The 25,404-nt window shown below is 44.6% G+C and overlaps 1 protein-coding gene across 2 annotated transcripts in view; it reads right to left on the reverse strand.

Annotated features, from left to right (window-relative positions):
* Positions 1-22,927, reverse strand: part of Plpp1 (phospholipid phosphatase 1) — a 64,974-nt gene extending 42,047 nt beyond the window's left edge. The window contains exon 1 of one of the 2 annotated variants that reach the window (XM_076551892.1): positions 22,443-22,927. In XM_076551892.1, the coding sequence (XP_076408007.1) occupies positions 22,443-22,500 (58 nt within the window). In that variant the 5' untranslated portion in view covers positions 22,501-22,927. The remainder of the gene's footprint in view (positions 1-22,442) is intronic. The other variant, XM_076551891.1, reaches the window with a different exon arrangement.
* Between the last annotated feature and the right edge of the window lie 2,477 nt (positions 22,928-25,404).

Here is a 25,404-nt window from a genome sequence, read left to right on the forward strand (position 1 = left end):
TCTGGGTAACATGTATGACCCTCAGATTCGATCCACAGCATCACAAGAAAACAAAGGCAAAGCTGTGAATTTCCAAGGCTGCTAGGGGAGGGGGAGGAGGGAAGAGTGCTCACCTATTTATTCACACCTGTTGTTTCCTTTCCAGAAAAGCACGTGAGAAGAGTGCCAACTGGCCAAGAACATTCATGCCTTCCACTCCCTTAAGCTAACAGCTGTTCTGTTTTCAAGCTGCCGAAGGTCACAGTCAGTAGCAAGCTTGCCATGCGGCTTTCTGCATGCAAGAGGCAGGGAGATAACTAAGTCATATGTGATTGTTTCTAGTTTCCCTTCTCTGAGACACTTACCAGGGAAAGCTATTGGAGATTTCTTTGGTACCTGAAGCGGTAACTTAATCATGTCTTAGCTGAAAACCAGTTTACAGAACTGGAACTGGAGTTGGAAATAATAAGGGCACATTTTGAAAGCAAAACTGTATCAGAACAATAAATGAGCAGCCTATCAGAAATGCAGTATGCTAAGACTCAAAAGGCTACACACACCATGTAACTCCACTGATATGAATTATAGGACATTATAGAATGGAGAACAGCTCAGTGGTAACCAGAGGTGAAGAGCAGATAAAAGTGTGAAAGAATAACAAACCAGTCAGTGACTTATGGAAAAAGTGACCAATTCTGTACCCTGACTCTGTAACAACTACATGGCTAAACTCTACTTTGCCTAAGTTCATTCTATGGGACTGGAGAGATTAAGTAAGCGTACATACTGCTCCTGCAGAGGAGCTGGACTTGGCTTCCAGCACCCACATGGAGCAGCTCACAATGGCTTGCAATGCCAGTTCCAGGGGATCTGACACACCTGGCCCTCCTTGGGCACTTGTACACACACGGTGCAAACACACGCACACACACACATATAAACATAAATACTTTTTAAAAAGTTAATGTAAATTTATTATGTGCCAAAGGAAAGAAATGTACATTGTATAACAAAACAGATCAACAACAACAAAAAAGTATCACTGCAGTTTAGCTGAGGCTCCATCTCACCTCCATATTTCCTGTCCCAGTGACTGCAGCCTACTTGCCATATGAGTTGCTGTGGGGGACCAGCCCCCACATTTATTTACCCCAGGAACTCTTGAGGAATGGGGAGTAAGAGACTTAGACACAGAGAAGGGAGAGAAAACACGGAATAAACTCAGGTGGGTCTGGATCCTTATCCACCGGCCCAGAGCGTTCTTCTAAAGGTCTATTTCTAACAATGCCAAGGGGTGGAGCAAAAGCCCTCCCCCTTGCTAGTTACAGTCACCTGGCACCCAGGCCTGTGGTCCAATCAACCTCCCATGCAGACCTACTGGGTACAGCCACTAGGAAACCTAGTGGGCTATAACAAGTTGCTACTCCAATATCCTGTAATCCTCCTTTGGTGTAGCAGGCTGGAGTCCAGGACAGGGCTGGGTAGTCAGATATGCATACGACGGTTTACTTCTGGAAACCTTCCCACTAGGTTTCCTAGTGGCTGTACCCAGCAGGTCTGCATGGAGAGGTTGACTGGACCACGGGCCTGGGTACCAGTGACTCCCAGTGACTACTTGAATGAGTATCGGCAAATTTCTTTCCTTATTTCAGTTTCCTTGTCTAGTAAATGAGAAAAATATTTACCTACCACCCAGAAATGTTATGAACTAAAAGCCCATACACTACTAATGTGATACCTGGCATATTAAGATTTATCTTAGAAATGCTTTATTCTGTAATTTCTCTCTTCTGTTCTCTTGATGTGATATGTAAATCTACCAGAATGAAGCTGGCAGATTCACTGTCTCAGAGTCAACACTCTCTAATCTGCTCAGCTGTTCTGATCTGATGTTAAAGGAGCTACCAAAGAGAGACAGAAGCTGACAGACCAGACCAGAGTACACTGAAGAGCGAGGAAGACCCGACCGAGGCTGCCAAAGCTTCTCCAAGGATGGACTAGGCAGCGGAACAGAACAACACTTGCAGCTAACCTAGATTTTCAAATGTGGGCCAGCGAGACAGCTCAGCAAGCAAAGCCTATGGTGGAGGGACGGAGGCAGTGTGAGGGGCCAGTGTCCTGGCTCTTACCTCCGCATGGCAGCCAGAACACTCACTCACACACATGCACGCCCAAATAAATATCTCAAAATACACAAAGTTTTTAAATGAGGGATAAAGTGACGAGTGTCAAATACAAACAATGAAATACCACATAACCATTAAAATTCTGAGGACTAGCCAGACACATATTTATAATCCTAGCACTCTGAGAGACTGAAGCAGGATGATTTCATGTTTGAAGCCAGCTTGGCTATACAGTAACTTCTAGACTAGCCTATGCTACATAATGAGACCTTATCTCAAAAGGAAAAAAAAAAAGAGAGAGAAAGAAAAAGACTACAATATAGCCTGTATATGCTGGAGTATATTACAGTCTGGTATTTGGACAGCTGAGGCACAACTTCTATAGCAGGAGTTTGCAGTCAGGGCAACCAGCGGAGTGAGATCCCATCTCAAAACCCAACATGAGCAGGCTGGGAACATGGTCTGGTGCTTAAAAGTGATTGCTGTTCTATCATGAGGGCCAAAGTTTGGATCCCAGCACCCTGTCTATGACTCAAGAGTCTGTCTGTCTCCCCTTTGGCCTCCAGGGGCACCCACATATGTATGTGCACATACACTCAAATGCACACACAGTAATAATGATAGTCATAGTAATTTTGTTTAAGATAGAAAAAATAAAGGCTGGAGATAGCTCTGTGGTTAAGAGCACTGGCTGCTCTTCCAGAGGACCTGGGTTCAATTCCCAATACCCACATGGCAGCTCACAAGTGTGTGCAACTCCAGTTCTAAAGGATCTAGTGCCCTCTTCTGGCCTCAGTGGGCATCAGGTGCACATGTGGTGCATATACATACAGATAAAATTATCCACACACATTAAAAATATATTTAAAAAATAAAAACAAGGCAATAGGCTAGCAAAATGTCTCCGAAAATAAAGGCACTTTTCACATAAGCCTGAGGACCCAGAACCTACATGGCAGAAGGAAAGAACTGAGCCCATTAAGTTGTCCTCTGCCCTCCACATGTGCATCATGACACATACCCCCTCCACATGTGCATCATGACACATACCCCTCCACATGTGCATCATGACACACACCCCTCCACATGTGCATCATGGTACATACCCCCCTCCACATGTGCATCATGACACATACCCCTCCACATGTGCATCATGGTACATACCCCCCTCCACATGTGCATCATGACACATACCCCCTCCACATGTGCATCATGGCACATACTCCCCTCCACATGTGCATCATGACACATACCCCCTCCACATGTGCATCATGACATATACCCCCTATACATGTGCATCATGGCAATACCCCCTCCACATGTGCATCATGGCACATACCCCTACACATGTGCATCATGGCACATACCCCTACACATGTGCATCATGGCACATACCACCTCCACACATATCATGCAGACACAATAATAACATTTTTTCAAATTCTATTTATTTTATCCATACGGATATTTTGTCTGCATATATATATATACACCATGTGCATCATATGACTGCCCAGTGCCTATGGAGGCTAAAAGATGATGTTGGATTCCCTGGGACTGCAGTGACAGATGGTTGTAGGCCACCTTGTGGGTGCTGGCAATTAAATCAGGTTGGCTGGAAGAGGAGCCAGTGCCCTTAACCACTGAATCATCTTTCCAGCCCCAATATTTACAGGGGAAGAGAGGAGGAGGAAGAGAGGCTGGAGAAAGAGCTCAGTGGTTAAGGATACTTGTTGCCTTCCCAGAAGACCTGGATTCATTTCCTAGCACCCACACGGTAACTCACAACTAGCTAAAACTCCAGTTCCAGTTCCAGGGAATTCAATACCCTCTTCTGGTATCACTACCAGGCATGTAGTACATATACGTACATGCAAGCAAAATATTCCAACACATAAATCTTTTTATTTTTTTATTTTTATTTATTTATTTATTTATTTGTTTGTTTGTTTGTTTGTTTGTTTGTTTTTTTGATTGGTTGGTTGGTTTTCGTTTTTTGAGACAGGATCTCTCTACATAGCTCTGGCTATCCTGGAACTTACTATGTAGATCAGGTTGGCCTTGAAGTCACATAGATCTGCCCACCTCTGCCTACAGAGTGTTGAGATTAAAGGGGTGCTCCACGATGCCCAGCTCAAAATAAATCTTTTTTTTTTCTTTAAGAACAAAGTTAAAACCTTTTTTTTTTTTTAATTGGAGGGTTGGGCATGGTGGTAGGTATATGCTTGTAACTCATCACTTCTGGCAGAAGCAGGAGGATTGCTGCAACTTGGGGGTCAGCTTAGAATACGTAGCAAATTCCAGGCCAATCAAGACTATATATAAAACACATGGATATAAAAACAACACAGAAAAGATACAAAACCACAGTGTGGAAAGAGGTCCACATCTCTGGGTGGTAATGGGATTACAAATGACACAAATTTTATTTTGTCGCCCTTTTAGATTTTTATCAATTAATTACAAATTGATTTTAGAAAACCCAGAAGTCACAGAATATTTTTAAAGAAAAAAAATTAACCTAGAACTCAGTAATTGACAGTATTCCATATCATCTAAGATTTAAATATGGAGAATGAGGAACCAAGTAGATTGTACCAGATAGTTATCCAGTGAAGCATCATGAATTTCCAAAGTCAAAAGAAAGAGAAGGGGAGAAAAAAAGGAGTGAAAAGCTAAGGCACAGTTTTCCAAATGAGACCTCACTGTATTGCCTAGGCTGACCCCAAACTTGCAATCCTGTCTCAGCCTTCCACATAGCTAGGATTAACAGGCATGTACCACCACATACGGCTCTAGAAAACATGTTTTATTTTAAGACAGCATTGCTTTGTAGCCCAGGCTGGCCTCTAACTTACAGCAATCTACCCTCTTCAAGTGCTGATCATAGGCGTGAGCTACCACACCCACCTGAATATGTCGTTTTTTAAATTGAAAAATGTGTCACAGTTCCATAGATAGATTTCATCAAATGCTGTATCCAGACATGTGTCCATCTTGTCAACAGCCAACAAGCTTCAGCAGATAGTGCAGGAGAGTTACCAAAGAAAATGTTCCCTTTGAAGTAGTCTCCAGGTTTAAAGATGTGAGCTATAGGGGTTTGTCTACATACAATAAAACTTGTAAAACAAAGAATTATATATTTGGGAAGAATGCCTTGTTAAGTTACTTCTCGCTATGAGAGAACACACACTGAGACTTGGCTCAGAAAGCCCACTCACAAAATTCCATGAGCCAGTGAAGTCTTCTTAAACAGCAGTTAGAGGAAATCAGTTCTCCCATCAATAGAAAGGCCTACGTTCCTATGAATAGAACATGGCCACTATTATGTCAATTCTTTGATAAAGTTGTCAAATTTAAATGCTCATGAAAATTCTAGAGTTGTCATCTACAAGAGCTAGTACACAAATGCCTCAGAAGTTGTATAGGGCAGCAGTGAGAGCATATTTTAAAATATTTAAGGAGAATGTTTCAGTAACCAAACTTACAGAAGTCAGACTGACTAGATTCATTATCTAGACACAAAATTAGGTATCTTGGTGCTCAAAATATGTGCAGAAAAATTTCAGGAACTCTACAAATAAGGCAAGTAGCTCAGGAAAACCTGCCCAGCATGCTAGAAGTCAAGCATTCAACTGTAGGGGAAATATAAACAATCAAATGAGATCCAGACCTGAGACTTCACACCCTCAGACCTACTATAGTTTATATACCACCAAATTTTAAAAAAATGCCTTTCAGATCTCAAGAGCATTTACATGGAATGGGTTTAGTCTGAAATTATGCCAAGTGGCAAACATCCAGAAACCAAAATAACATTTACTAACTTTAGTGTCTCCGAAATATAAAAAACCCTCACTTCGGCAAGAAGACACCAAATTGGCATCTATAAATTAGCACACTGTTTACAAAACACACACACAAACACACACACACACACACACACACACACACACACACACACACACACTTTTCTTTTAATGCACACAAATATAAAGCATACTGGCCAAGAAATTTTTACAATGTTCTCTTTTTTAAATAGTTATGATTTTTATGGAAATAAACCATGTATCCATTTTTCAAAAAAATGTCTATTTGATCCACTCAAGTTGTTTCATACAGAAGATAAGTTGAAGAAGGAAGGACTCCTATGAATTACTTCTTCAAGGTTAAGAGTGAGCATTCAATATTGCAACTATATAGTAAATACCTACAGCCATAGAAACAAGAAAGAGAGCCCACACTGGAATGGGGCAGCCTAAGGAATGGGTTATTTATTTACAGACGGTCTTGTTAAACCCAACAAACCTGAGACAGACAGTACTCCCTTCGTTACGGAACCAAGCAACAGTGTGACTGGTAGAAGAAACCTGTGGAGCACAATTCTGAAATCGGAATACCAGGCTCCAATCCCAAGTGCCTTCCATCATACCCGGTAACAGTTACTTGACAGAAACCAACACAAGGCTGCCTTCGTTTCGTTTGGAGACAACGTCTCACAAGTAAACTAGCCTGGCCCCAAACTTGAAGAAATCCTCCTGCCTCTGCCTCCTAAGTGCCGGGATTTGGGGAATACACCACTATGTCAAGCTTCAAATAAGTTATTTCTCAGTAAGGTCAACTATTTCTTTACCATTCATCTAAAGTTGTTTTCCTTTATTTCTACTGATCGTTGCATCCCCTGACTAGGCCATCACGGCAAACTATGACAACCTATTACCTGCAACTATCAGGGTTTCAGCCGGTCTTCCTCCGATTCCCCTCATAAAGAAATGATCCTGACCTGGCGGCACACGCCCACAAGAGCTGACTTCAAGAGCTGACGTGGGCCAATAAGATGCTTGGACAGGTAAGGTGCTTGCTATGAAAGTCTGGTGACTTAAATCTGACCCCCTTGAACCCACAGAAATGAGGGAGGAGAGAACTGACTCCACAATGTTGTTCTCCAACTTCCACGCGCATGCTATGGCATGTGTCCTGTGTGCCCCACCACCCATCCACACATCATGAACACACACACATACACACACAAAATAAGAGGGAGGGAAGGGGGCGGATGTGCAAGCTGAGGCAGAAGGATTGAGAGTTCCAGGCCAGCCTGAATCACAGAGTGAAACTGTCACAAAGAGGGGGTGGAAGCTGACCTATCAGCATGAGCTTGAAAGTGTCTCAAGGAACCTACGGTCCCGCTGCCTACCTTCCTCCCCTTGCACACTTGCCCTTCTCATCACAACCATACTCTCTTAATGTATGCGTGCACATGGGTGCACCAGTGTGTGGAGGCCAGAGGCAAATTTTAGGTGTCCTTCGGAAGGCATCGTCCACCTTGTTTTTGAAACAAACAGGGTCTCTCACTGGCCTAAAACTCACCAGAGCAGGCTAGGCTGGCTGGCCACCAAGACCCAGGGAGTGACCTATTTCGGCGCCCCCGGGATTTCAAGCATACATCGCCGGTTCCAGCTTTTTTCATTGTATTGTTAGAGTGAGTGTATGATGTGGGAGGGCGCAGGGTCAGAAGACAACTTTCAGCGGCTGGTTCTCGCCTTCTACTGTGGTTCGGAGGCTACAACTCAGGTTGTGAGTCAGGCTGGAGTGGTAAGTGCCAGTTTACCTGCGGGGCTAGCTTGCAGGCCTCTGACTGGCTCATTATGTGGGGCTGGGGAAACAAATGGAGGTCCTGTGCCTGTATAACAAATATCTTCCAGACTAAGCTGTCGCCTCGGCCTATCATGACAACTTCTGAAGAGATTAAGCTATACCCAGCAATTACTGCAACCGTGTTAAGTCTTAAACGTATTCCGACCAATCTGAGGTATCAGTGTTTCTCTTTTCATTTTATAACTTCCTAGAATCTCACCAGTTCTCCTGAGTTCAATTACTACCAATATGCCTAAGGCTCCTAAAAATCAGACTTGCCGCTGAGTTCTACAACTTAGCGTCTCTCCTTAAACATTTCAAAGGTGTGTAAAGTTTAACCAAGCTCATCACCTCTTCTCCACCACCTTCCTCTGACATCTCGTTCTCTCCTAGTGCCCTTTATTTAAGAACTGGTTTTGGTATAGCTATCTCTTACCTATTGCCTATTCTGTCACTAAGATGGGCTTCTACAGCTTCCCAAATTCCACCACCAACTGCATTAGCTCACTACCACTACCTCAGTTTGAATGCCTCTTATCTCCCTAAGGCCTCTCTTTCTAAGGTCTAGGCTAGCACTCTGCCAGGCAAACTCTTTCATTTCAGTGTGGCTTGGGTGTTTTAGCTCATGCACATGCTGAACACCTACTGAACAGGATATTCCCAGCCAGAAAGTAATTCTTTCAAAGCCCCTTACTATAAACTGCCACAGCTCCCAAGTTCTCCCTCAAAAGCAGGCACTGGTTTGTTTTCTTCTCTGTTTGTGTGACCACCACTTAACCCAGGCCTGGCACACGGTAAATGAGCACATATCTGTGGAGGAAACAAATGCCTAAAATGTAGCAGGTAATACCAGGCCGCAGAACAAGGACTACATCCTGAGATAGAGACTGAGTCCTCTTTAGACAAAAACAAAACCAAACCTGGAGCTGTGGACTTGAGATGCAAAGAGTGGCGGTGTCCCTACACTTAAAAGTTTATGTACATCATGAAACAAAAGAATTCTGCAAACATTCAATATGCTAGTAAAGTAAATGAACATATTTTACATGTTAATACAAAGCATTATAATAAAGCTCTGTTAAAATTGCATGCATTCTGACTCATTTTGAGTAAATATAGTTTTTTATAGATAACACTGCTGGCCCACTGAAATGACCAATTTACACCCTTTATCATAGACGGTATTGTCCTATTGCATCAGTTTCAATAAAGCCTTGCCTCCTGTCTCAACATGTCTATCATAATTCTACTGGATGTATTAGACAGCTCCAGATGTCTAACTTCTGTGCTTCAACAACTTGTCTCGTTACTTGGTTACTAAGCCAAGGTCCTGCCTTCCAAATCCAGGCGTTGGCGGCTGTTTTTGGAATATTGTGGTCCTTCATGTGTGTTGCTGAACAGTCTTCCTATGTGACTGAAGCTGACCTCTAACGCCTAAGCTCAAGATGTGCCACCATGCCCAGCTCTAGGATTTCATCCTTACCCATGGAAAGTCTGAGAATATGAAATCAGGGCAACCATCAGGAAGTTCTTCCAGAGATCTACCCATTTTCCTAGTAAACTCAAAATACAGGTCTAATTAATTGGCTAACCTAAGGATCAAATTTCTTACTTCAGGAAATCTGAGTCACTGTAAATATGACCCCTATCCAGAGGTCACTGAAAATCACCCCCTGGATCTGGCCCAGAGCACCCAGGAATTGCAGCAACCAGTGTGGGATGGTGAAACCCAGGTCCTGAGAGCCCCCTAGAGGCTCTAGCCTGGATCCTGACTCTATCTAGGTCATATCTCTGCAGGATCCACCAGCACTGGAGGCTGGCATCACCAGGACCGTGAGGATGGCAAAGATGAGTCATCCTCATTTTTTCAAATATCTCACTGTTTTTAAATGTAAGGATTTTTAATTTTTTTATGTGCATTGGTGTTTTGCCATGGAACTAGAGTTACAGACTGTTGTAAGCTGCCATGTGGTTCCTGAAAACTGAACCCAGGTCTTCTCAAAGAGCATTCAGTGCTCTTAACCACTGAGCCATCTCTCCATCCCTAAATATAAGTTTTAAATTATTACGAAAAAGTGAATACGGTTCTTATACAGGACTCAAACTTGTTAAGGCTTTCTTGTAATTTGAGCCAAGATATTATGGTATTTTAATTCTGGTGGTGTTGGGTCTCTGCAGCTGTAGGGTATGTAAAATTCCAAGAGTTTATAGATCTATATCACAATACTATAGATACATATGATGATAAACCATCTGTTACCTGCAGCCTTACTGTAGCATCCAAGCCTAACAGTCAAACCTCACCACCCCAACCATGAATCAGCTACTGTATTTACTTTGTTAAATGGGCATTTCCTCTATTTACTGTCCTGCTGGTTATGGGCAGATTACAGTTTTAAAAGAGTCCCCTAAATGTTGTATCTTTGCCCCCAAATTGTGACAGACATGCTGTATGAGAAGACAAACTGCTTTTGATACAGATGGCAGTCCATCTGACATTCAGACTAGATTGGAACTGTGGTTTCTTTGTCCCGAGCCCCCTGGTATGAACTACTGCAATACAATCTGCAGCAGATGTCCGACTCTTTTGAAACGAACCTCATTTCCCACGACGGCCCTGAGACAGGCATCATCTTCATTATGATTTACATATGACTAAATGAAGCAGCCGTGTGGCTCTGGCCATGAAAATCACAGGGAGTAGTAGAGGCAAGGCCAGACTCTTGACTCTAAATCGGTGGCTGTTCCTATTAAACCACACTTTTAACTCTTTAAATAAAGTCATACAAAGAAACAGCCATTCACTAAAAAGAACCATGGACAATGCTGAATCTTGAGCAAAGGGAAAATCCATGCAAGAACTTCTCTTCATAAAAAGGAGCTATACATTTGTTTCCGGGTTTCATTAATCGTCTACATTTAATGGCAGCACTTAGACTTTCACAGTTTTAATACAGATAACCACCCATAACTGTAAAATCACCATTACCCATAACCTGACTAACAAGTTCTGGTAACATCAAAGATAGCTTTACTGGGCTATTGGATCAGATGCAGAGAGTATTTGGAAAACAGCAAAATATTTGTATCTTATCTATGCCCTTTGGAGAAAAAAATTACCACAGATCTCTCTTGCCTCTGTGGCCCTGGATAACTAAACCAAATTGGGATGTCATTTGGAAACGTTTTTGTAACTACAGAGTCATATGTTTAACGAAATGCCCTCTTGGAGTTAGAATTATCCCAGAACACCAGTGGTGAGCGTGGCTGCTGTGTGCACCCTTTCCTTAAGCTAACACTAGCTGCGCAAAGTTATACAAACAGCTAGCAGTTTAGCTCGGTCAACCTAAAACTTCAGTTAGCTCTTGACCAGCTTCTATCAAGAAACCAAATGTTCATGTTCTGGGAGCCAACCACTAACCTAGGCTCTAACTACCCAAAGCATTCTAACTTCACAACACAAACACCTTGTTTATTCCTGTTTCTAGTTTGCCATTCTCTCTCAAGCCCTGCACATTCATTAGTTACCTTGCCTGTGAGCCATGAGTAGACTGCTCACCTAGAAATATAAATACATGTGCAACGAGGATGCGATTCCAGGAAGAAACAGGTTAGAAATAATTCAAACAAGCCTGGTGGTGTGGTAGCTCCCACCTACAACCCTGGTCCTCTGGAAGCAGGGGCAGGAAAAGATCAGGTATTCACAGGCCATTTCCAGCTACCTGCTGAGTTTGAGGACAATCTGAGATATACAGGACCCTGTTTAAGAAGAAAAAGAAAGACAGAAATGGGGGAGGCAGGGGAAAAAAGTAAAGAAAAGGGAAAACTTCCCATAGCAATCTTCGGATCAGGAACAGAAATGGGCTGAGTAACTGAAAAGCATATTCTTTTTGTTGTTGTTGTTTGGTTCTTCAAGACTGGGCTTCTCTGTGTAGCCCTGGCTGTCCTGGAACTCACTCTGTAGACCAGGCTGGCCTTAAACTCAAGAGATCCACCTGCTTCTGCTTCCCAAGTGCTGGGACTAAAGGCATGGGCTACCACATCTGGCTCTGACGAGCATCTTCAATGTTGCTGAAATTGTAGTTAGGGCTGTAGTTCAGTAGTACAGTCTCTGCTTGACATGCATGAGTCCCTGAGTTTGATTCCTACCACACACACACACACACACACACACACACACACACATGCGGGGGGGGGGGGGGGGGGGGGGGGCACCGACCCCGTGGGTGTATATGAATGAGAATAAATTGTAATTAGAACTCCATTCAATAGTATTCCAAAAGAAAACTCACTAGCAAAGGAAATCACATTTAAATACCATGATACCATGTGTCAGTGATACAAAATTGGTTGATTAGCTTAATAACAATAATGATTACAATTACAACACTGAGTGGCTCCTGTAGGCCAAGACTAAACTAGACATGTCACAAACACTGTCTCACTCATTATCTCATCCTATTTCACAGCACTATGAGGAAGACACTGGCAGCATCCTCCTTTTCCTCATTAGATGAGGAAATTCCGAAGGAGCTAGGGTGACCTGCCCAGTATCACAGTAACAGATGGAGCTAGAATTCTGTGAGTGGCTGGCTGACTCAAGCATATTCTCAAATCTTACAAGATTAGCTGACTCATCCATTCATTCATATGACAAACATCTGAATGCCTATGTACCATGTACCACATACCTTCTAAGTATCCATAGTAATGTAATGTGTATGGATTGGTTTCCTGAATTTTCTACAGGATCCATAACTTAGCAGCACCATGCAAAAGCAATGTTCCTGGAGCTTCATATCACCTCTGCCATAGAGAAGAGCCATGGTCTAGGGGAAATTGTCTCTAAACACAGTCAAAGTTTTGAATGAAGCCTATTTCCTCTTACAAGGCTGTGTGCACCTCTTAAGAATGGAGACCTTGTTTCATTCACATGCAATCTCAGTGCAAGGATTAGTGACTTATCATACAGTAATATCATAATTTTTCAGGAGTCTGTGTTCCATAATAAGCAAGAACTCATTAGAACCCGTGAGTTTTATTATTCCAGTCACTTTTGCATCCCCAGTGGTAGGGCATAAAATAAAACCAGTACTCTACACTTCACAGCTGCGTCATGGTACATGACTTTATGTAAAACATTTACCAAAAGCAAATCACAGACCACCAATAAATAATGGTTCTCTCTCCCTTTACCTCTCTAGCCTACAGCAGCCAGCCATCTCCTACTATGGATGTACCTGAATTCAAAAAGCAAAGCAGAACCCAGCTTAAGAAGCTGCCAATTAACTCCAGAGCTTTTCCACTACCCATTTCCTATGTCATTTTCCTAGACGCCTCACCCAGGAAAAGATTCAAGCAACATTTCCAAGAACTGACGGCCTGGGACTAAACCACGAGGTTCTATGTCTGCTAGAATGCCTTGCTTTGAGCACTACCCATGATTCACCTGAAATACAGGAAGGGCAATGGTTCTTCCCTTCCTGTGAGAACTCAGGAGGAATGCCTACAACAATAACACCATTTGAAGAAGAAGGCTCTAGGCATGCCACTGAAGCAGGCAAACTAGCTGCATCCTTCCATGACATCCCAACTAGTTACCTCACTGCTAACTCTTCACAGTTACTACAAATTTGAATTGTAAACCTTACAGTGCCTGTTTTAGACAGTAGATGTCATGATCAAAACATGGTAAGCAGACACTGACTGAAACCACACCAGACAGGACAAAGGCAATCATAAAACATTTGGACCACTACAGTAATCACTATTTTTAGTTAGCCAAATATCACCCCCATTTCTTTACCCACTCATTACAACTCATCCCAAATCTGAACAAACTAATCCCTATTCGGAAGTTACAGTCCTCAAAAGTACACTTCCAATTCCTGACTCCCACCATTTACAGCTGCTTTGGGTCAGTTTCTCAATGACCCTGGGGCTAAGCTCCATCCCTTACAGACAGGAGAGGGTCAAGCAAATCACCCTGAGCAAGTCTATACAGGCCCAGAAAGCATTAAGTCAATGTTATTATTTTCTACACTGACATTAGAAATTGGGGGGAGACTCTCAGCGTTAGAGCACTTTCCTGGAATATATAGGACCCTGGGTTCAAGCAAGAAGGTGTGTGTATGGGGGGGGGGGGAGTATAGATGCTTATGGTAACTCAACCACACTGACCTTTTTTCCTATTTTTCCCCCCATGGAAAAACCCTGTTTGTTTGATTAAATAAAAATAAAATAAGCTGCCTAGGGACAATTTTAACGTCCAAAGGGATACTGACTTTGCTTTAAGGCTGTGGTGGCTGAGAGAGCATCTCCTGGCTGGTTCCCCAGCCTCCTCTGGGGACCGAAGCCTCATACCCAGAAGCCTGTCACTCACTCAGCAGATCTGCAACACTGGTTCCTCACCTGCTCACTACCGGTCAGGCCTGCAGCCAGCCGCAGTAACATTTAAGGTTAAAGTCCCAAGACGGGGTGGGGCATGTAGAATTTAAAACCAAAACCAAAACTCTTTTGCCTTGAAGTCTGAGGGAAATTTCCCTAGTCATGATGAGCTCCAAAATGCCACAGCAATGCCAAAATTGGCCAGTGGCATCTTTTCTAATTTAAAATGCCCTTTCCTCCTTGGGCCTCGCCACCTGCTCTTCCCTATGCTTAATATCAGCCCCCTAGCTCCTCCATGGGCAATTCATTTTCATCTCCCTGTGATTATCTCGCACTTCCAATACTCCTTGCTTAGAGAAGCCATCCCCCAAAGCCTCACCAACGTGTTCCCCTTTTAATTCTTCCAGCCTGGCCTATCTGAGACTGGAAAAAAAAGTAGGGGAGGAAGGAGGACAAAATAAAAGGAGGAGGAAAAGAAAGATCCAGTGAGAGAGAAAGAGAGGAGGACTGGAGACAGCCCAGCTGGTACAGAGTGCCTGCTGCAAGCCTGAGGACCTAGGCTCAGTCTCCAGCTCCCATGTCATGTTCTGTTGTTTAAAGCCAGGCACAGTGGTGCCAGCTTGTAACCCCAGCCCTGGGGAGGCAGAGACAGGAGGCCCTGGGGCTCCCTAGACCTGGGGCTCCATGAGAGAACCTGTCTCCAAACCCAAGGCTCCGGGGGAGCAACACTGAGGTTGACCTTTGGCCTCCACATGTGCTCGAAGACCTGCACACAGGGACACTGCGTGCGTGCGTGCGCGCACGTACACACACATAGCACAGAGAAATTCAAATTACAGAATGCATCTGAATGAGGTGTGGCAGGTCTCAAGCTCTCTGCTGGAGGCAGAAGGCTCAGGAGGTCAAGGTCATCCTTGATTACACAGACAGCTCAAGGCCAACCTGGACGACATAAAATTCTGCCTCAAAAAAGGAGGGAGACTTCGTATACAGATGAGAACATACAATTACTGCTATTCAAAAAAAAAAAAAAATCTTAGGAATCTGAGCTCAGAGCAACCATTCCTAGGACTTAACAGTAGAAATAGCTGGGCGGTGGTGGCTCACGCCTTTAATCCCAGCACTTGGGAGGCAGGAGCAGGCGGATCTTTGTGAGTTCAAGGCCAGCCTGGTTTACAGAGCGAGATCCAGGAAAGGTGGAAAGCTACACAGAGAAACCCTGTCTCGAAAAAACAAAAACAAAACAAACAAACAAACAAAAAAACCAGCAGAAATAGTTAGGGTGTAACTAATCCTCTTTTTCTTAAATCGGTGAAATTTAGGACTTATCACTGTATATAGTAATGAGTTTCCATTTACTCAGTTACAGCCTACCAAAACTAAACAGATCAATTTCCACCTTGCCTGGAATTACTATTGCATATATGTAGGCTTTATTCTTAACTGATAAAACACAAGATCTCAAAAGCATACCATGAGCTCTCACAGGAAACATTTTAAAGTCTGTATTTCTATCCCTAACATAAAAGTTGATGATGTTACTTCTACTAATTATTGTGCTACGGGTGCTAGAATTACAGGGAATTATTTTACTCCACATACATAGTAAGTGCAAGGTACTTGCCTAAGTAATTTACATACTGACTCATTTAAATTTCACAAAAGAGATGTAAATAGGTCATTATATATTATACAGCTGAGGTACTCAGAGAGACCATTCCCAAGGTCACAGAGATGACAAACTAAAGAAAAAGAAACTGAATTGAGGAAGTGTGGGTCCAAAGTCCACTGCAAGAATGCACTGTTTCTAATGTGCTAAAGAAAAACGTACAGATTTCAAAGAGCAAGTCGTTTCCAATTCTAGACTTCTTTCGGTTAAGAAAAAAAACTAAAAGCAAAACAAAGCTCTGCCTAAGCCATCAAGACTTTAAAAACCTACTTTTTGAAAGGAGAGAGCAGGAGAAAGAAAAGGAAGTTGGGAGGAACGAAAACCAATGGGGATGTGGCTCGGCTGGCAGACTGTACTGTGCCTACCGTCTAAGAAGCCCTCGCTTTGATCCCAAGCGCCTCCTAAACCAGGCTCGGTGGTGGACTCCCTTAGTGCCCGCGCTCGGGAGACACAGGCAGTAGGCTCACAAGTTCTAGGCCACCTTCAGTTAGCAAGTTCAAAGCCAGCCTGAGTTATATGAGACTCCCTCCCCAATTTTTTTAACTGAAAAAAAAAAAAAAAAGAATAAGAACATTTTTAAAAGGAAAAAAAAGTCTGAAAGGTTCTTGCAACCACCATGTATAACCTCTGGAAGGTAAATGCTGTTTTGAAAAGAAAATAGAGACAAAATGGTGCCTATGTGATCAATCCCTAATTAGCTTACTGTGCAGACTATATGCTAGTGAGATGGTTCAGCCAATATAAAGTGCTTTGCCATGGGTTCAAATCCCAGAACCTACTTAATGGAAGGAGAAAACAGACGACTCAAAGTCGCTCTCTGAACACCATGCACACACAAAAATAATTTTAAAAATTATCCAAAGTCCTTCCCACAAAAATTGAAAGTCCATGCTGTGCCGACTGGTCCACCTGAATCTGAGTGTTCGATCGCGTATGCAGCCAGCATCCCATCTCTGGCAAACAGTGACAACCTCACATTCAAATAGTAAAACCCTGGCTTTTCTTAGAATCAGAGTAAGTCCCCAGACATCTCAAACACTTCAGCAGAGTTCAGCCAAAAATGACTACATGAGAATGGGATGAGGATGATTCGTAGCATGTCTCTTGAGTTTCCAAAAGAACATAATTCGAAGAGAATATGAAGGGGGAATTCACAGTTCATAAAACATATATGGACAAAGTTCTCTAAACATTTCCATACTCAAGTCCAAGTGGGGCACATTTAAGGTCAGGTCAAGTCAACTTCATGAAGCCAAGTAGTCACCAAAGCATAGCAGTCCCCTCCAGCCTCGGCTCTTGTTCCAAACTGCCCATGCGACTTAAGGAAAAGCTTTGCGACAGAATCTTAATCTGACACAAGCACATGCAGTTTGATCAATTTTTGTTCACCTGGAGATTCCTTCTCTCCTCCTGTTACTAGAAACAATGAGAAAAGCTAGAGAAACCAACCTAGCAAACTTCTTCCATCAGAGGCAAAAGAAATGTCCGTAATTAAAGCTAGTACCTATTCAGCTGTTGGTAAATGTATGAAATAAGCGAATGAATGAATTAGTTTTAGGAGAAAAGGTAAGGTACAAAAATGCTGGAGACTATGAAACCGAACTATTTCCATGGATCTTTTTTCTGCTCTTAAAGCAACTCAGCCTGGGGATTAGCAAAGGGATCACTCCTTAGGGACTGTGTTAAAAGGATGTCAGCATTTGGTAATGGCATATCAGTACTTGGGTTAACAAGTAACAGATTTCATAACTGCCTACTGTCGGTAGCCAATGTTTTTGCTGTCAAATTTTATTCCTCACCTATGGAGTGTGTCGGCCCAATGATGCTTTATTTGGAACATGGTAAGGAAACTGGACTACCCTGGGATAGAGATGGCTAAGTGGTTAAGAACACTTGCTCTTGCCGGGCGGTGGTGGCGCATGCCTTTAATCCCAGCACTCGGGAGGCAGAGGCAGGCGGATCTTTGTGAGTTCGAGGCCAGCCTGGGCTACCAAGTGAGTTCCAGGAAAGGCGCAAAGCTACACAGAGAAACCCTGTCTCGAAAAGCCAAAAAAAAAAAAAAAAAAAAAGAACACTTGCTCTTTTGGAGGACTCAGTCTTGGTTCCTAGCACCCGCACAGTGGCTCACAACCATCTTTCCAGAGAATATGACACCATCTTACTCTATAGACACCGCACACACATTGCACATAAATTCAAACAGGCTCTCTAGCTCTTACGCTCGCACGCTCTCTCTCTCTCACACACACCCACACACCACATACACAAATAAAAATAAATAAACCTTAAAAAAAAAAAAAGCCAGCAAGAACCCTGTTGCATCTGCTATCAAGACAGCTGTACCCGGTGACTGGTGCAAGAAGGAAAACTTTCTCAGTTCTAGTTTGGACACAGATGGGTATTATTAGATCCTGGCCAAAACAAGAAAACAATCAGACAAAAAGCCCAGCACACCCAAATGCTACCGTCAAGAGGAAAGGCTGAGGGAGCCACTTTGAAAGCATGTAGAGATAGCAGTTACGAACCGTGGCTTCTCCTCAGGTAGCAACATCAGCACTAAGTCTAAGGTCTGTGCGGCACAGAAAGAATTATACAGGGGGAAAAAAAAGGAATCAGGACACAGCAAAATACAGACATGCAGAAGGCAGCTTTGCCAGCTCCACCCCAGTCTTCTAAATATCACAGGCTGGCCTACCCAGAGATAAATCACCAGCACAGGTACTTGAGTTCCCACTCCCCTAGATCATTTTCCCCTAGTTGGAAAATGGGTGGGAAAAAATTCTAAGAGTAATGCTATGCAACTTCTGACATTTCCGTATCTCTAAGAGTAAACAGATAAGCCGTTTCTCTAAATAGGACTAAGACATGGCCCTTCTCTGTGATCAAAGGGCACCATACCTGCATTAGCACACTTAACATGATGTAACATCCTGTTTGTTTCTCCTTCATCAGACTCTGTGCTCCTTTAGGGAGGGGACTGTCCTATTTACCTTTATATCCCTAGCACTCTAACAAGGTACAAAAGTCATCTCTCAGTGTGCACTGAATCAATTAATGCACTCGGTATCTATTACCTGGTGGCTAAAATACAGACCGATCCTTAGTAATTAAAAAGTAAGTTATATTCAGGATACAGTATAATACATTGGGCTAAAATAGCCACTTTTATACAAACTCTCTATTGTTCTCTATATAGGAGCTTTTCTTATGTGTTCAGGTGATTGTAGACAGACTTACCAACAGTTCTAGAACCACTGGTCAAAAGAACAGGAGTAAGGCCAAGTGTGATAGCGCACGTCTTCAATACCAGCATTTAGGAGTCGGAGGCAGGTGAATCTCTGAGTTCAAGGTCAGCCTGGTCCACATAGTGGGTTCCAGGTCAGCCAAAACTATATGGTGAGACCATATCTATAAATAAAGAAGCAATCAAGCAAATTCAAACAGAAATCAATGATAGGCGTGTCAAATCAAAGACTCAAAAGAAACAGAGATGACAAGACTCCATTTCAGAGGAATCAAATATATATTCTCTCTCAAATTTCTCCTTTTTCAAGGATTTACCAAATCCACTGAAGGAGCTGATAATTTAGATATGCATATAGAAGAATTAATGGAGATTATTTAGAAACAAACACACGCATAAACACAGATGCACATACTGTTTAACGATCACTTCAAAAACATCACCCTGGGTAAAAATTATAAATGGCTCGTATAACGAAACCATGGACCATCATCATATTAAAATGGGCACACAGAGTGATGGTGGGACACACTCACATTATAATTATGAATCACTTTCACATATCCTATACTTACAAAGTGCTTCATCATCTTTCTGCCAGTGTAGTCAACCCTTACCTGTAGATGCTCCACAGAAAAGGGGAAAAAAGGAAAAAGTTCCAGCCAGGCTGAAAGCTTTCTTGAAGCAAAGACAAGCTTAGGCTGACAATCCCTGGATAAGTCCCAAGTTCAGTACAATCCTCAGACTCGTCTAGAAAGGGTTAAGTTTATTAGAGAAACCTATCTTCCAAAAGTCAGTCTTAAAAAGGTCCTGTGTCATTGTTTTCCCTTCGTGTTACATGTGAGAGTTGATGTGGTGAAATCTAACGGCATTTTGTACATCTCTAATGAAAATAAGTAGGTTACATTCTACTTAGGAAAAGGGAAATCCGGGCTGACCTGACAATGCACTGAACTACTTTAAAAGAAACTACAGTAGCGGCACAAGAAAAAAAAAAAACAATACTACACTGATAAAATAAGATTCTAGCCGGGCGGTGGTGGCGAGCGCCTTTAATCCCAGCACTCGGGAGGCAGAAGCAGGTGGATCTTTGTGAGTTCGAGCTCCCCCCCCCCCCCATTTACAGGGTGAGTTCCAGAACCACCAGGGCTACACAGAGAAACATTGTCTTGACAAAAACAAAAACTATATATACATACATATGTATGTATGTATGTATGTATGTATATATCAATGCCTTACAGATATCATATTCCTGAAACTGTGGGGTCAACTGGGGCAGTCAGATTGCCCCAAGCTCAACAGAATGTATCACGTTGAAAACACAGGCCACCAGAAAATATAACTTATAAAATTTCATTGCGTACACGTTTTTCCCACTACACATGATCTCTGTCAGTTTATTTGTTCAGTATAGGGATTCACTCTGTAGTTTAAGCTGACCTGAACTACGTAGGTAGCCCAGACTAGCCTCTAACTCATGACAATCTTCCTACCTTACCCTTCTGAGTGATGGGATTACAAGCATGAGCCAGAACACCATGAGCCGGAACACCAGGCTCACGCATGAATTTTTTAAAAGGATAGATCTACCACGTGGCTTCCTATTAATAACATGAGCTGTGGCTGCCTATGAGAAGTATGGGATGTTTCGGCCCTCCTAATCGGTGTTTGGTATAGGGAAATGACATCATAATTTAGCCAGGCATGGAAGCACATGCCAATATCCCCAACACTCTGGAGGTTGAGGAAGAGGAGGCACAAGTTCCCAACGAGGCTGCACTGAAAGACCCCGTCCAGAAAGAAGGAAGGAAGGGAGGGAAGGAAGGAAGAAAAATATTTCCTAAGCTAATAATTTTAAAATAATATGCCCTAACATCTGAAAAGGTGTTTCCACAAAGACTGCTTTTGTCTAGTGACCCAGGATCTTCCTAGGTAGCCGAGGCTGGATCTGAACTAAATATTTTCCTGCCTCCACCTCACAGGTGCCTGGGTTACAGGCTACCACATGGTACTAAAACCTGTCCTAAGACTGAATCCTCTCTTTTAAACCAACGGTACAATTCACTGGGAAAATGCGGGGTAGAAGGTGTCCTGGTAAAGAAAGAAGTTGCACGGATTTTTTATTTTTAAAGAAAGGACTCTAAGAAAATGCATTTAAAAAAAAAATGTACCGAAATTTTCACAGTTTGACAAGACTGGAAGCGTCTAAAAGGTCAGGCTGGAAGCAGGAGAGAGGAAGAGTCAGTCAAGAGCTGCTAGATTAAAGCCCGGGGCAATAGGTCTTATCTCTGCGAAGCCGGGAGGCATATCTGTACCTAAGATGCAAAAGCCACTCACTAGTCGCCTAGAGAACTTGCCAGGACTACTTCAATTGCTTTAACCATCACCCAAACCTCCAACGGTTTACAACTGACTAGACAGAAAAGAAGGTGGAAGCCACTGCTTCTGAAGCCTAGCCCTTGTCCAGATGATTCCAGCCCCCCTCCCTCCCCCGGAAAGAAACAAAGACCTGGCGACCAGAGACCCCCCCAAACTGAATTCTTCCGATCAGGAAAATAACGCCGACTTGGCTGTAGCTAGAGAAGTGTCTAGAACTCCTCCTGGGCTGTCACAGGAGACAGAAAGGTAAACCGCCGCGCAAGGGCTGCGCAAGAAGCAACTAGCAGGACTCCTGCGTTTGGGTTGGGGGCTGGTGGGGGGGGGGGGAGAACGCAACCTTCTTCACACCTCACCAGGCAGAAACCTGGCATCCTCATCGCCCTCTTGCAACCTGACAATTTACAACCTGGCAACGCCTTCTAATTAGGAACGTTCTAAGCCTTTTTATAGCCGAAAACTTTTTAAGTGCTTTCTCACAAGTTATGGTACACCGAGCGCTGGAGCCTGCTGCTCCAGAGAAGCCTGGAGGTTGGGGGGCGGGGGGGGGGTTGCATCAAACCTCCAGCTTCGGCTGCAGAACCTGATGAGCCAGTGGCTAGGCTTCCCTGCACCTTGGAGAGGGAGGAGCCCACCCTGTCCGGTAGAGTGTGGCCGAGGGGGGGGGGAAAGAGAGAGTAACAGCACAGGCGAGAAGAGCGGCCAAGCAGGGCTAGGACTCAGCGCACCGGCAGACAGGCAGGGGGAGCCCCACGCGGGAGCCAGAGTGCAGGATGCAGAAGCGGGGGGTCCCCCCTTGAGCTGCGCAAGCGGGCTCCCCGGACAACTCTCTCCCCGCAGCGGCGGCGCACGCGCGCGCGCGCGCGTACACACACACGCGGGGCCGGGCACACCCACCCTACCCCAAGTGCGCGGCTCCGCGGCAGGGTCGTCCCCCCACCCCACCCCACCCCACCGCCGCCTCCCCGCACCCCCGCCCGCCCGGAAGACCCCCGGGGACCCCGGCGCCTGACGTACGTACCCAGCAAGACGCACAGCACATCGAGGGCCACGTACGGCAGCCGCGTCTTGTCGAACATGGTCTCCGGCGGGACGGCGCCCTGGGGGCGGGCGGCGGTTGGAACGGACCGCGGCGGGTCAGGAGAGCCGATGCCCGGGAGCCTCGCCCGCGGGGTGGCGGCGGCCCCAAGCGACTGCGCCTCGGGTCCTGGCGGGGGAGGGTACTGCGCCCCGGCAGAATGGGCCAGGCTGCGCGCTGCGACCGTGCAGGGGCTGCGAGCAGGACCTGGACCCCTCCTCCCTTCACCGTCCCGTCCCTCCCGCCCCGCCGCTTCAACGGGGACTCGGGGCCGGGCTGCCGCCGCTCCGTCGCCTCCGGGCGCCTGCCTGCCCTTGTCAGCGCTGCCTCGCCGCGGCCGCACGCTCGCCGCTGCCCGGTGCCCTCTCTCCAAACAGGCGGAGCGAGCGGACTCGAGCTTTAAGGATGAGGATCCGTGGGGGTGGGAGGGCGAAAGGAGGGAGGGAGGGAGGGACGGACCGACGCGGGCTCCGGCTCCTCCCGCCCGGCGGTGCGGCTAGAGCCTGGGCGCGCGCTCGCGGGCTGAAGGAGCGCGCCCCGGCGACAATGGGGCGGAGTCGGGGGAAACCCCAAGCCCGCGCGGGTAGCCAATCAGCGCCAGCGACCCCGTCCGCCGACCGGCGGAGTCCCGCCCCGAATCTGGGAGCCGGCTGACGGGGGCGGGGCCAGTTGCAAGGATTGCGAGCCCTCTCTCTTTTTTCCATGCAGCCCTTGGCGCTAGGCGATGCTTCCTTTAAAGGAGAGCCGGACCCGGGGGACACCATCCCGCAGCTCCACCGGCCTGCCACCCCTCTCCTCCCGTGAGGATGGGGCCGCGGCGGGCTCGCCCTCACCGAATTGTTTTAAGTTTGTTACCTCTAAGCCCCCTTCTGGGAGAGGCCTTCCTGGTGGTTCTAGCTGAGCTCAGTTTTGCAAGAATCCTTCTTGCTGTCTCAATATCTGAACGGATTTACCGTCCCACCTTTGATGTAAATCCGCGGTCTGCCCTTAGCAACAATACCCCTACCATGGTTGTCCTCTTAGTGATTTTCTGTCCACTGACTCACTTCACTCTCTTTGTTCCCCAGCTACGGATCTCCAGCTGAGTTTCCCCTTCATGGCTCCAGCTGCAGCAGACTTGATAGGGACTTCATTGGGGAGGAGTGTGGAGACCTGTCCGGTGGTAAAGCTCCGGCCTTGCATAGAGAGGCCTTAGGTTTGATCGGTAGCCCAGCAGCAAAGGTGCTCACATTCACAATAGAGTTAATGACGTCTTAACAAGTGTCAATCCTTTTTCAATAGTGGCAATCCCCTTGCCCATTCCCGGGAGGCCTTTGGAACGCATTTAGTAATCTCAGTTTCCTAATTTGTAAAAAGGGGATGTTGACGATCCCTGCTGTCTGTCCTATTCAAGAGGAAGTGGTGAGGTTAAGAGAAGGTAGTGTGAAAATGGCTTTATAAAGAGTTAAACCACCACTACCGATGTTAACAATAGATGGTTTCCTCCTTGTCTCACATAACCCAGGGGGGGCCTCCCATTCTGCTGTGTAGCAGAGAATGGCCTTAAACTCCTGATCCTCCTGCCTCTACCTCCCAAGGTATTACAAGCCTGAGCCTCCACGCCAAGGTTTTCATAGCTTACCTTCTTACATGAAGATGTGAAATAGAAATCACAAAACACATCTTCTGCTTCTCAGGCATTTGCTGCAAAACACCCCAAAAGACAGATGGAAGGATGTTTATCTTTGGGGCTCAGATGTATATTTCCAAGTGCAACTGTAAAACCACAGATGAAATATGTATTTGGAAAAAAAGTATATCTTCTTTTAAAGAAATTAGATTTTTTAAAATTTCAGCTTCTTTGAATAGTTTCTAAAAGCTTTCAACCATTTATACCCAAAACGATGTGCCAGTTTTGATTCTGTTTTTCTTACCTCCAGAGTTATGAGTCCCAGAAGACAAGGTCATAATAAATTTAAAACAATTGTGATACGACTATTAATTTTTTTTTAACTTTTATCGAATACATACTGTATGCTAGGTACAGTCTAGACTTGAAGTTTTATCTAAACAGCTTTGAGATGAGCATGCTGGACAAGATGGTACCCAGCTGTAATTCCAGCACTTGAGATGCAGAAGTAAGGGAATCAGAAGTTCCAGGGACAACCTTGGCTACAAAGCAAGTTTTATAGTTCTATTGATGATAAATCTCCTTCCAAATGAATTCTTAGTTTGGTTTCTGTTGCTGTGATAAGACCATGAACAAAAGCAACCTGGGGAGAAAAGAGTTTACTTCAGCTTACGGTTACAGTTCATCATTTAAAAAAGTCGGGGCAGGAGCTCAAGGCAGGAACCTGGAGGTAGGAACTGAAGCTGAGACCATGGAGGAGCACTGTTTACTGGCTTGCTCAGCTCTCTTATACCACCCAGGACCAACCACCAACTTATGGGTGGCACCAACCCACAGTGATCTGGACCCTCCCACATCAATCATTAATCAGGAAAATGTCCCACAGACCCTACAGGCCAGTCTGATGGAGGTCAATTGAGATTGAGATTCCCTCTTCCCAGATTACTATAGCATGTGTCAAGTTGACAAAAACAAAACAAAACAAAAACAACAAAATAAACAAACAAAAAAAAAACAAAACAACCTAACCAGGACAAGTGTCAACTAATAAATGTATATGAATGAACAGATGTTAAAACTATTAGGCAACTGGGTTATGGGAATTTTGAGGGCCACATCCTGTCACCTACCCATAGCTCATTTATTATTGACAAAAAAAAAAAAAAAAAGGTTAACTTTATAGAAGAGATCAGGCTGTTACCACATGAACTCAGGTGGTCAGATTCAGCTTCACTAAGTTTAAGACAAGATGTTGCCTATGTTTTAATAACATGAAACATGAAATACAGAGCATCA

This window comes from Peromyscus maniculatus, chromosome 15 (genome assembly GCF_049852395.1).
Source record: "Peromyscus maniculatus bairdii isolate BWxNUB_F1_BW_parent chromosome 15, HU_Pman_BW_mat_3.1, whole genome shotgun sequence".
Taxonomy (NCBI): domain Eukaryota; kingdom Metazoa; phylum Chordata; class Mammalia; order Rodentia; family Cricetidae; genus Peromyscus; species Peromyscus maniculatus.